The 12,485-nt window shown below is 37.4% G+C and overlaps 1 protein-coding gene across 1 annotated transcript; it reads left to right on the forward strand.

Annotated features, from left to right (window-relative positions):
- Nucleotides 1-1,321: 1,321 nt before the first annotated feature.
- On the forward strand, nt 1,322-10,087 carry LOC120423321 (uncharacterized). Its single transcript, XM_039587082.2, has 4 exons — nt 1,322-2,216; nt 2,279-2,482; nt 2,906-3,224; nt 9,940-10,087. The coding sequence occupies exons 1-4, from the start codon at nt 1,337-1,339 to the stop codon at nt 10,085-10,087; spliced, it is 1,551 nt and encodes a 516-aa protein (XP_039443016.2). The 5' UTR covers nt 1,322-1,336.
- The last annotated feature ends 2,398 nt before the right edge of the window (nt 10,088-12,485 follow it).

A 12,485-nucleotide genomic window follows, 5' to 3' on the forward strand; every position in this document is an offset into this window, starting at 1 on the left:
TGAGTTCTGGCTGATAGGGAGATACCAATTTCAACCAACATTTTTTGAAGAGCAAAATGGCAAACCAAATCTTTACAAACTCTTTTTCTTTCTCCAACCTCCTCCAACTCCGTTTGCTACTAATCTAATCTCGTAATGCAAAACTCACATTTATCATCGGTTGGTATCTGCTCGGTTGCGGTGGTGGTCGCGATTACCAACTTGGTGGACCATCTCCATCAGAGGGTCAGGAAGGTTCTTGGCACCAACAACCGCCAACTGATCAACCCGTGGCTGATGCTCACACAGGCGGAAGGGAGGATGCGCAGATCTTCGCGCGGCCCCAGTGAAAATAACAGACCAACAACAATCAACATTGCAGTGACTGCATCTCTCGTTTTTTTTTAATTTTTTGCGCCGACAAAATGCAAACCTTGCTGATTATTTTTATAAAGCTGGGAGAAAAAAATTAAACGAGCAAACAAAAGTATCCATTCGCGGTGCTGCGGCCTGTGTATTATCAAATTTGCACTACCATTAATTATATTTTTTTAAGCCCCAACCTTGGCGTTTTCTTCGCGGACTGACTGGACTTGGAAATCATCGGCCAGAGCTTGTGGTGCACTTTCGTTGTTGGCTTTGGCGGTAAATTGGGTTTTACAAGGGGAGGAAATTGTCGGCACATCCGTACACAGAGCCAGGACAGCGGGGTTGCCAACTTTTATATTTTAGAACATTTTGGAAACTGCATCGATTTTCTTATAAATTAAAAAAGTTGACATACCCGTTAATTAAAAAACAACTTTTTTAGTGCGTCCATCCCGGGAAATCCCGGGACAAAAATCCCGGGATTTTTGCTAAACCGGGAATTCCCGAATCCCGGGATTTTTGTCGAAATTTCCCGGTTTTCCCGGGATTTTTATTATAATTTAACAAATTCACGGAACTCGTCAACACTCAAAATAAAAAGTATCCTTTTTCATCTTCATCCATCGTCTCTCTTTCGAAAAGGTTCAACCGTTCAACGGTTTTGAGTAATTTGAGATACCCTTTTGAAAAGAGTGACAACGGGTGCAGTTGAAAAAGGGTAAAAAGTTGCATGAATAGTTAGTTTAGTTCTAATTTTGAGTGTCTGCAAAATGCAATGTTGTGTGAGGTATAGTAAACTCACTTATGAGTAGAAATGTTTGCGCACACCTCATTTTTTCATTCACGCGCTGTCAATCGTTTCGTTCGCCATTGTTTGCTTTCGCATTGACTTGCGCAGTTGTGAATTTGATCTTAGTCTACATTTGCCCGAGTAATTATTCAAAATGAACTGTAAAATTAATGATAATAATAGTTTGATTTCAGAACAATGGCAGATATTTGGTCATTGTACGACAAACTGGATGGTGAGCGAGCACAGTGCAAAAAGTGTCCGAAGACCATTTCTTGCAAGGGAGGCTCAACGAGTGGACTCTTGCGTCATGGAGTTAACGTACACAACTTCCGGGTCAAGCGTCGTATACCGGAATCAGTTGTTCAACCCGAAGATGTCCCGAGTGGTTCCAAGCAAGCAAAAAGCAATACCTCCAAACAGTCGACGATTGAACCGTTCATTCATAAAAAGCCCATGAATGAAATGGTTGCTCGGCTGGCGGCTCAAGATGGGCTGACCATCAGTGCTATTACAAACAGTAAATTCATACGTACTTCATTTGCCCAACGAGGTTACCAGCTGCCGTTATCAAAAACGTCCGTGATGAAATTGATTCACGATTACTACGAGATCGCTAAACAACAGACCGTGCAACAGATTCAGGATAAGCTCGCCGAACTGCACTTCTTGAGCATCACGCTGGATGAATGGACAAGTTCTGGCAACCGGAAGTATTTGAACGTCAACGTTCATTTTGGGGACGGAGCGTTCTTCAATCTTGGACTGGTTCGCGTGAAGGGATCGTTTCCGGCAGAGAAAATTCTCGAAGCTGTTGATCAACATTTGGAGTGCTTTGCGATCCGCGACCGCAACGTAGCAGCGGCAACATCCGATGCCGCTAAGGTGATGGAGAAATTTGGGAAACTGGCTACGTTCAAGCACCAACTTTGCTTTAATCACGGTTTGCACTTGGCCGTATGCGACGTGATTTTCAAATCTTCGGAGACCCCAGGCGATCTCTTGGAGGAGTCGGATTCGGACGATGAGGATTGTGATTCAGAAGAATCTGATGACTCCAAGGACGCAACAATACCTGGTGAGAATCTGTCGAAATCCAACTATAAACATTCAGCTTATTGATTTTCTTCATTATTTTAGGATTGTACAACTCGTCAAATTACCGGCCAGTTCTATTGCAGATCCGAAATATCTGCAAGCTGTTCCGCCGATCCCCGGTCAAAAACGCGATTCTGCAGAAGAAAGTTGTCCAAGAATTCGGCAAACCGCTTCAATTGATCCTTGACGTGAAGACGCGCTGGAACAGCACAGAGCAGATGTTGGCGCGTTACATGAAACTACATGGTTGTGTTGCTGAAGCTTTAAAAGAGCTTGAAGACTTGGCACCAGTTTTGACCTCGGACTTAGAATCGATTTCTCAGCTGTACGATGCACTTCAACCGGTTCGTGTCGTTTCCGAACGTTTAGGAAAACGTGACGCGAACCTTCTGACGGCGGAAAGCAGTCTGAACTTTTTAGTTGCAAAACTGGAAAAATTAAACTCAGCTGTGTCGCGCCAAATACTTGATGCGGTGAGACTGCGAATTAACCAGCGCCGAAACATTGGAATTACCTCGCTGATCAAATTTCTGAACAATCCTAATGATTGGGAATCAAACTCGGCGTTCCCACTCTTGTCACGCTCAAATTTGTTCAAGTTTGTAAAAGAGGACTGCTTGGATTTGATCAAGTGGCATTCAGATGATGTGAATGGAACAAATGCTGCAGAATCCGATTCGGACTTACAAGCGGAACCCAAATCCATTCAGGATGAGCTTGCCGCTTTCATCAATGGAAAGGCTGAAGGACCGTCCAACAAGCAATCGACCACAAAGGCGAGCAAGTCTAGTATCATCCATAAGGAGTTAACACTGTTCGAAATAACCGGAGAGCTAACTTTCGGACTGAAGTCGCTGTTCAATGGGTTGAAATCAATCAAGCCTACGTCTACCGATAGTGAGCGGGTCTTTGCCGATGCAGCAAACATCTGTACCAAGAAACGCACGTGCTTGGCAGACAAGAGCATCCACGTGATCTGTTTCTTGAAGTCTTTCTTCCAAACTAATGTTTGACTCGTTTGTAGTTTTTACAGATTAATGCAGAATAAACACAGTTGATGCACTAAAATATCATGTTTTGAGTTTTTAATGGAAAAAATAGAGGAAAGCAAAAATCCCGGGATCCCGGGAAATCCCGGGAAGTTGAAAAAAAAATCCCGTTTCCCGGGAAATTTGAAACCCGGGAAATTTGGACGCCCTAAACTTTTTGTTCTAAAAATAATATTTAAGTTCATTTCCAAACATTCTGGCCCCACTGCCTCGGAGATCTCCCCGTGACCCATCAACAGCGGCGTCGGCGATTTTTTAGCACGTTTTCAGCGGAAACAAACACGCAGGCAAGCGTGTAATGATCGTTTCTCACTATCTCAAACTGCAACGCCGCCGCCGTCAAACCCTTCACAACAGGCCCAAAACACTCGTTTTTCTCATCCCTTAACCCCTGCTCCATGGCCCCTCCCTTACCTTTGTGTTCCATCGCACACCTTAATCAAACGTAAAAATCTTTCAATTAAAATTAAACTCCCTGATAACGACTGGCTCGGGTGGAAACAAAAAAGAAGAGTCCTGCGCAAGAATCAGCGGAAAATAACAGACCTCGTGAGAGACCCCTGCTGGAAGAGGGCAGGGGTGGTCTGAGGAGGTCCCCTGAGAAGGGTCGAAGTGATGATTACCTGGCGTGGCGCGGCAGTAGCTTCCAACCTGCCTGCAGTAGTGCATCCTGGATTTCTGGAGGAAGGACTGACTTGACTTGCTGCTGGGGCGCGCGGTGCTGGTCACATTTAATTGCGCGAAAGATTCTTGGCGGTACCTTAAAGTGGGGTGAGTTTATTAGGGACGCAGTAGCTTAAAAAAGTGATTCTATTATGGCCAGAAATGCATTTATTTGCATAGATATTATTTTTTAGCATGCATGGGCTCGTTTAAAACATTTAATTTTTTTATGAAATTCCAATGTAGAGCACCTACAAAAAAATTAGCAAAAAATAATTTTCGTCAAAACTAACAATTGCTGGAAATTCATTATTGCAAAACAACTTGAAAAGGGTATAATGCATTTTAAAACAGATTCTTCATTCAAATGTAGAAACCGTGGCATGTAATTTGAATTTTTTAACTTTTTTTTTATTTTTTTTCCCTATCTCCCTCAACTGTGGTCCGAGTCGAGGTACATAAACTTCAAAAAATATTAAATATATCAATGATCAAAATAATTGGGCAAAATTTTTATTAAATTTTGATTTATTGATAGTTTACTGTTTATGGAGAACAATAAATTTCATTTTAAAAATTGCTTTAATTTTAATAATATTTTTCGCCATTTTTTGATTATTTTTCTTAAACTATTAAAAATTTAATTAACTTGTCCTACAATACGGATTTTCGATACTGTAAAATGTTATTGTTTATTTTTTTTTTGTATTGGAAACAAACAAAACTAACTCTTGTCTCTTCATGTTTCGGAACATTAGTTCCAAATAGTTCAACTAAATTGCCACATAATAAAAATCGTGTAATTGTCCCATTGAAATAAATTACTTACCTCAAAAACCTATGTTTCGTATTTTTGGCTAGCTTATTAAAAAAAGGTTGATATAAGGAATTTTATTTGAATTTTTAAAAAATAAACAAAAAACTATTTTATTTTAATTTTAGGATAGTCATATGTTATATGTACTTGTTTGTTACTAATTCATCCAACAAATATTAATTACGAAACCCAGGTAAAGATATTTTATGACAAAATACTTTATTCCCAATTTATTTTTCAAATTAAAAGTAAATGACAGAAAATAAAGAACCATTTTTATTTCGTTTTAAACAGTAATCTCATGTAAATTTTCGAAGAACTCAAGATCAAACTTTACATTTGGTACTAAATTTCATTTTTCTCTGAATTGAATTAAAATCTCAATGTTTTTGAGGAGATAGCATTTAAAAACTCTCATGCTTTAGAAAATGTAAATTATTTCATAGATAGATCAAAAGTTGACAAGACAACACATTTTTTTACAAATGGCTTGTCCGTCCCTTTCAAAACAATATTATTATTCACACAAAAAAAATTTCCGTTAAAACATATTTTTTCATAAACATGTATGAAGGAAATGAAAACAGGCAAATTTTGGGAAAATGTTAGTATGGACATATTTTTCCACGAGGTTATGAGTTCCTGAGAACAAAATATTTTTAAAAAAGTACTTAAATACCAAATAAAAATTAAAAGGTTAAACTTATTTGATAATGAAAAAGGTTTATTTCAAAGTTACTTCCAATTTTGTTTTTGTCAGGTAATAGCGATTATAAAAGTAATTTTTGGTAATAAACTTCTTGTAATTACATATAATAAAAAATGTCCCTTTGTTTCCGGTTTGGAAAAAAAGACATATTTACTTAGACAATTTGCCAGATTTTGAATTTTTGGACTTTGCAAATCGAGACAAAAGCTGCTGAATTTTCCACTATTTTCAAAACTTCTCAATCAAGCACAAAAATTCATGAGGGAGCAGATCACAAATTTTTGCTCTTTTGAAACATATTCGAAAGATTGAAAAACTTAAAAAAAATTGTTTGCATTAAAAATTGGATCGATAGTTGCTGAGCTAAGGAAAATTAAGAAAACACTCTTTGAAAATTATTACTGGGACACAATTTAAAAAAAGATTTTTGAACAAAAAACAACCTAAAATATTTTAATAAAATGTCAACAATCTTTTTTACTAAGCATAATCAATTTTTTTTATCAAAAATTACTTTTTTCTAATAAGGCCGTTGCAAATATTTTTCAAAGTTTATGTCACCCCCCCCCCCCCCCCCCCCTTCAAAATTGGTCTGAAAAATCAGGGGGCAAAAAAATATTTTTTCAAAAAAATATCAAAATTTCAATGGAAATAGAAGTCTAATCAACTGAGAACAATCTAAAATGCCTTTTTTCGCATTGATAATCATATTTAACATGTTTGGACTCGTTTGGAAATATTTTGAACTTTTATGAAATAACAATGTACAGCATCGCAACAACTTTTTTTTCTCGCAAAAATAAAATTTCGTCAGTACTTAGAAATTTTGGAAATCAATGATTGCAAAACAACTGGACAGGTGTATGATACATTTTAAAACACTTTTTTCATTCAAATGTTGACACCGTGGCCTGTAATTTCGATTTTTTTACTTTTTTTATTTTTTTGCCCCCCCCCCCCTCGGCTTTGATCAGAGTCGAGGGACATAAACTTCAAAAAATATTTGCAACGGCCTAATGTCCTTTTCAGGTATGTAATAGGAGTTATTTAAAAGTAGCTTTTTTCGAAAAATGTTGAGTTTTTTTTTTATTATAAGGGTAATTCTCCGCCAACTCACACAGCAGTTGCCCCGACCCCTCTTCGATTTGCGTGAAACTTTGTCCTAAGGGGTAACTTTTGTCCCTGATCACGAATCCGAGGTCCGTTTTCTGATATCTCGTGACGGAGGGGCGGTACGACCCCTTCCATTTTTGAACATGCGAAAAAAGAGGTGTTTTTCAATAATTTGCAGCCTGAAACGGTGATGAGATAGAAATTTGGTGTCAAAGGGGCTTTTATGTAAAATTAGACGCCCGATTTGATGGCGTACTCAGAATTCCGAAAAAACGTATTTTTCATCGAAAAAAACACTAAAAAAGTTTTGAAAATTCTCCCTTTTTCCGTTACTCGACTGTAAAAAAATTTGGAACATGTCATTTTATGGGAAATTTAATGTACTTTTCAAATCTACATTGACCCAGAAGGGTCATTTTTTCATTTAGGACAAAATTTTTCATTCTAAAATTTTGTGTTTTTTCTAACTTTGCAGGGTTATTTTTTAGAGTGTAACAATGTTCTACAAAGTTGTAGAGCAGACAATTACAAAAATTTTTATATATAGACATAAGGGGTTTGCTTATAAACATCACGAGTTATCGCGATTTTACGAAAAAAAGTTTTGAAATAGTTGGTCGTCATCGATCATGGCCGTTCATGGTCACCCGCGACAAACACGGACGACGAAACAAAGAGAAACGCAAAAAGTAACTTTTTCAAAACATTTTTTTCGTAAAATCGTGATAACTCGTGATGTTTATAAGCAAACCCCTTATGTCTATATATCAAAATTTTTGTAATTGTCTGCTCTACAACTTTGTAGAACATTGTTACACTCTAAAAAATAACCCTGCAAAGTTAGAAAAAACACGAAATTTTAAAATGATTTTTTTTTTTCTAAATGAAAAAATGACCCTTCTGGTTCAATGTAGATTCGAAAAGTACATTAAATTTCCCATAAAATGACATGTTCCAAAATTTTTACAGTCGAGTAACGGAAAATGGGAGAATTTTTAAAACTTTTTTAGTGTTTTTTTCGATGAAAAATACGTTTTTTCGGAATTCTGAGTACGCCATCAAATCGGGCGTCTAATTTTACATAAAAGTCCCTTTGACACCAAATTTCTATCTCATCACCGTTTTAGGCTGCAAATTATTGAAAAACACCTCTTTTTTCGCATGTTCAAAAATGGAAGGAGTCGTACCGCCCCTCCGTCACGAGATATCAGAAAACGGACCTCGGATTCATGATCAGGGACAAAAGTTACCCCTTAGAACAAAATTTCACGCAAATCGAAGAGGGGTCGGGGCAACTTTTCCCGATTTTGTGTGAGTTGGTAGAGAATTACCCATAATATTAAAATACTTCTTGAAGAGAGAGCACTCCCTCAAACAATATTAATCAAAGCTGAAAAAATGTCTTTAAATTTTCTTTTGTTGCTTAGACTGCTGGTTGCTGTGTTTAAGTTCAAATTTTATGAAAAAAAAAAAGATTATCTCAGTGTCATCTTATCAGCCCTCATTTTTCATGTTGTGGAAACTATTGATTCGATTTTCAATGCTAATTTTTTCTGCTATTTTCAATTAAAAATCATTAAAATATTTGAAAAAAACTAGTCAACATTTGAAAATGTCCGAAATAGGTGTTTTAAGGTTAGTCTTGATTCTAATTTTTTTTAATTATTTTAAACATAGGAAATAAATAGCACAAAATTTAGCACAATAGCACAAATTTTCGATTGATTTTGTATTAAAAATTATTTTTGATTTTTTAACAGTGTTTTAGATGGGTATAAGATTGAGATTGCACTTCACAAATAATAAATAAATGCATAATTGAAAATCTTGAAAAGAATTAGCGAAATTCTTGACAATTACTCATTATTTAAAAAACCAAAAAAAAATAAAACCAATTCTGGGCCAACAAGAAACATAGTTTGGACTTGCATATAAAATAAGTTTCTTTTTTAAATTATTATTTTTCTTGATTTTTTACGAATATGACAAGGAAGTAAAGTTATATGATTCAACTAAATTTGGATTGACAGGTGATTAAAAAAATATTTTTGTAAAGAGAAACGCAAATCGAAAAAGTCACCTCATCCTACGGTACCAACCACCCTTCTAGTTGATTCTTCTCAACCAGCACCTTCCAAGATCGCTATCATTCCGCGTGTGTCTTCGTCGTTGAAGCATTTTTTTTCTGCTGACTATTCTACATCCCAACTGGCGGCAGGGCGGCCTCCACTGGCGAGATTTGAAGTCGCCGATATCCTTCGCTACCTCCGCAATCGATGAATATTCATAGCTCATAAATGGCCCTGGACGATTCTGCACGCGTCTAAGTTAAACGAAGGTTGCTGGAGAGGTCGCGCGTACTCGCTAATTGACTCGCTCGCGCTAATTGCTGAACTAGTCACGGCTAATAAAATTTTCGTTATCGGAGCGTTTTGTGTGAAGTAACTTTTGATTGAGGCGTAACGGCGCAAATCGAATCACTCGTTTATTCCAGCTCGATGCCTCGAGGACTGGGCGGCTGGGCCTAACGAAGCAGAATTTGCCTACCGGAGACTGATTGTATCGCGATTAAGATAATTCTCGAGCTTCTTGGGGGGACGAATTTTTCCCTTGGTACGAGAGATGACCAGTTATGGCTAGAAGGTAATTAGTGTTTGTACTTCTAATAGAGGCTAGGGGAAATTACTGTCAATCAGCTGCGAGTAGATTTTGCATTTGCGGGTTATGATTGGGACCCCGCGGATATTTGTTTAACACGGGGTTGAGACTCGGCAATTATTGATAACAAGGTTGGCCCTTGGCAGGACATGGAAGATAATACACGATGAAAAGGTTGTTGACTTTTTGCGGGAAGAAATATGAAGCAAGTTATACGGTTGAGAAATTAAGAAAAAGATTGAAATAACTAATTTTAACAATTCCTATCCTGGGTATCTTGAAGAGCTGGAGTCAAAGTCAAAAGTCGCTGAAAAAGTTACCTTTTAGCAGCCTGTTCAACATCTATCATAACTGTATTTAATTAAACCTAATAAATGAATACAAACGTCTAAAACAATAAGTTGTCCAGTTTTGATGTAAATTTTGTTCAAATTAACCTCTGTCACAACTTTCCTTCACCCTGCTCATCACATTTCATTGTACTCACAAAGTAACGGCTGTCGTGACATTTAGAACAACCTCACAATCCGCTTTGTTCACAAATGAGCATCAACAGTCGCGGTTCGTCAAAAGCGAAAGTTCCATCATCTCTGGTGGGACTCTCACTTTCGAACGGCGCTTCCTCTTGCACAAATCGCAAAAACCTCGATTCAGCTCCAAATTACCACAATTCTGCAATTTCCACCCACTCCAGCTTGACTCGGGGCCTCAGCTCATCTCTCTGTAATCAGCGGAATGAAATAATTGCCCGACGCTACATCGCCTTCTCCAAGTCATGCTTCGGGGAGAAGACGACGATGATCTGCTGCTGCTACCTTTGCGGAATTGCTGACGGAAAGTGAGTTGGCGCATCAAACTACCGGCTGACATTGTGGGCTGCGTTGTTTGAAGATCCAACGAATCTTCAGTGATTCCGGACGTGGAAGTTGCAGGGCATGAGGTTATTAATTTCACTTTCGTTGAGAGTTTTGAATTGTCACTTCACGATTCTGTTTTCGTATTTTTATGAATTTATGGGCAATCGAGGAACTTCAAACACATTTAAAATCAAATCTTTTTGATGTATCGACTCAACTTCTCCGAACCACCAGACCGGCTCATCCGATTCCGACGAAAGGATTTCATCTTCTGTCAATAACTCCGCGTTCTGCCGCGTTTGCCAAATAAATCGTTTTGTGCCTGATTCCTAATAATTCCATCAAACCTGTCCTGCGTCTGTCAAGCTCCATGACCGCATGCCAGCTCCGTCACAGTTTCGGTTTCATTTCCTCCCCCCAAGGGACACACCACTCTCGAAACATTTGTCCATTTGGCAAAGCCTTTTCCGCGTCAGCGCTCCCCGCGACAAAACCATCTGGCTCCGAGTTCGTCAACCAAGTCGGCTCGGATTGTTCATAAATCTTCCTGGGAACGCTGCGCAGCCGTCGATTTCGAGCTAATAGAAAAGCTCCCCACTCAGCGTCGTCATATTATTACTGAGATGGAAACTGCTTCTGGTGAACGTGTCGTGTCGTCGGTGAGGTGAGTTTATCAATCAAAAATCGACACGGTTGACAGGTGGAACGAGCACCAAACCCGACCGGGGAAACCTACGGCTGTGGCGACACTTAAGCCGTTTCTACTTGAATTGGTTCAGTAGAAGCGGACGGGAGTTCCTCCCTCCATTTTCAATAGAAGAAATCTGCTTTTCGAAAGAAAAGAGTAAGGTTAGGTTTGCCAAAAGGCAGCTGGGGGAACTGGGGATTATCACTTTGGCAACCCACTTAACGGAATTATTAATACATTGTTTCCCCCAAATTATCAATCCTTTGAGTCGTGAAATTTTCTTTATTTGAGATTTTTTTTAGTTTAATATCAACTCATACTGTATAAAAAGTTCGAATTACAAAAAAATTGCAATTTCATACAATTTTACAACTATAATATCCTTAATAATTAAAATCTGGGTGCTGAATAGTGGTTCGCAAAACGGCCTCAATTTTGAACTGTCAAAGTGGAACCAATTTACTGTTCGCCAAAAGTAGAGAGTATTGTGATCGATCATTAAAAATTGTTTTTTTTTGCAAGAATGAAAAATTTGTGGCTTTTGAGAACCTGGGGTTGAAGTCAAGAGACGTTAAAAAAGTTGAAGGCGAGATCGTATTTTTTTATAATTATGAATGGAAGTTGTTTATGGAGTCGATGCGGTTGTATCCATCCAAAAGCTGTCTCTATTGTTTGATTCCGTTTGAAAACCTGGTTTAGTGAAAATCCATTCTGTTCGTTAGAATTAGCGATGTTTTTTCGTTGGATCGGGAAGAGCTGCAGGATTCCAAAATCAGCCAGGGAATTTATTTGCGACATCGCAGAATTACACTCTCGCCGCAGATCTTCGTCACCCGTAGAAAAGAAAAATCTCTTCTAAGCGATCGAACCGCGACAATTTTGCAGCAAAAAATGTCAAAAACTAGACAAAATAAAACACACACTACTGATTATAAAACAGCTCATTTACCAGTAAGAAAAAAGTCATGCTTGTGCTTGAACAGCCTCCTCCTTTGTAGATGTAAACAAAGTGGGATCATTCGAAAATCACGTTACGCATTCTCTCTATTCATCACCCAGCTCAAAAGTGACTATTTGTAAGAAACGATGCACCTTACAAGTTCATTATAAAAATGTGTACTTTTCGATGGCACAATTAATTTTAAAACATGAAAGTAATTTTTTATCTACATTATTTTCAAACCATAATTATTATTATTATTAAAATATATTGTATTTAAAGTTTATGTTAAGTTTAAAAAATCTAGTTGAGGTAGTGCTAGGGGGGTAACAGGAGGAATTTCAACATTTATTTTTAAACTTTTATGCTAAAAGTATCATAAAATATCAATGAATTTATGACTTTTCTTCCAAAGTTAACGTTTCCAAAACAACCCCTTCCGTTTTTTTAATTACTAACCTATTTGATTAGGAATGTAAATGTAAACGTTATATATAGAATTTTATAAAGTTTTGAATCGATTGTATATTGATTCTAATTTAGAAAAATCGTGCAAAATTTAAATGGTTGGGAAGGGGGAGAGGAGAAGGAAGCAGTTACTTGAAATATAATTTACATTGCCCCGATTTTGACAAAAAAAAATCTTGAAGGATGAAAAGCCAATCTACAATTCAAAAATAAAAAAAAGTATTCTAAAGGCGATGTTTTTTATTTTAACATTTTTCTAATTTGAATTAATACTTCTTAAGTAAATA

This window comes from Culex pipiens, chromosome 2, assembly GCF_016801865.2.
Source record: "Culex pipiens pallens isolate TS chromosome 2, TS_CPP_V2, whole genome shotgun sequence".
NCBI classification, from domain to species: Eukaryota; Metazoa; Arthropoda; class Insecta; order Diptera; family Culicidae; genus Culex; species Culex pipiens.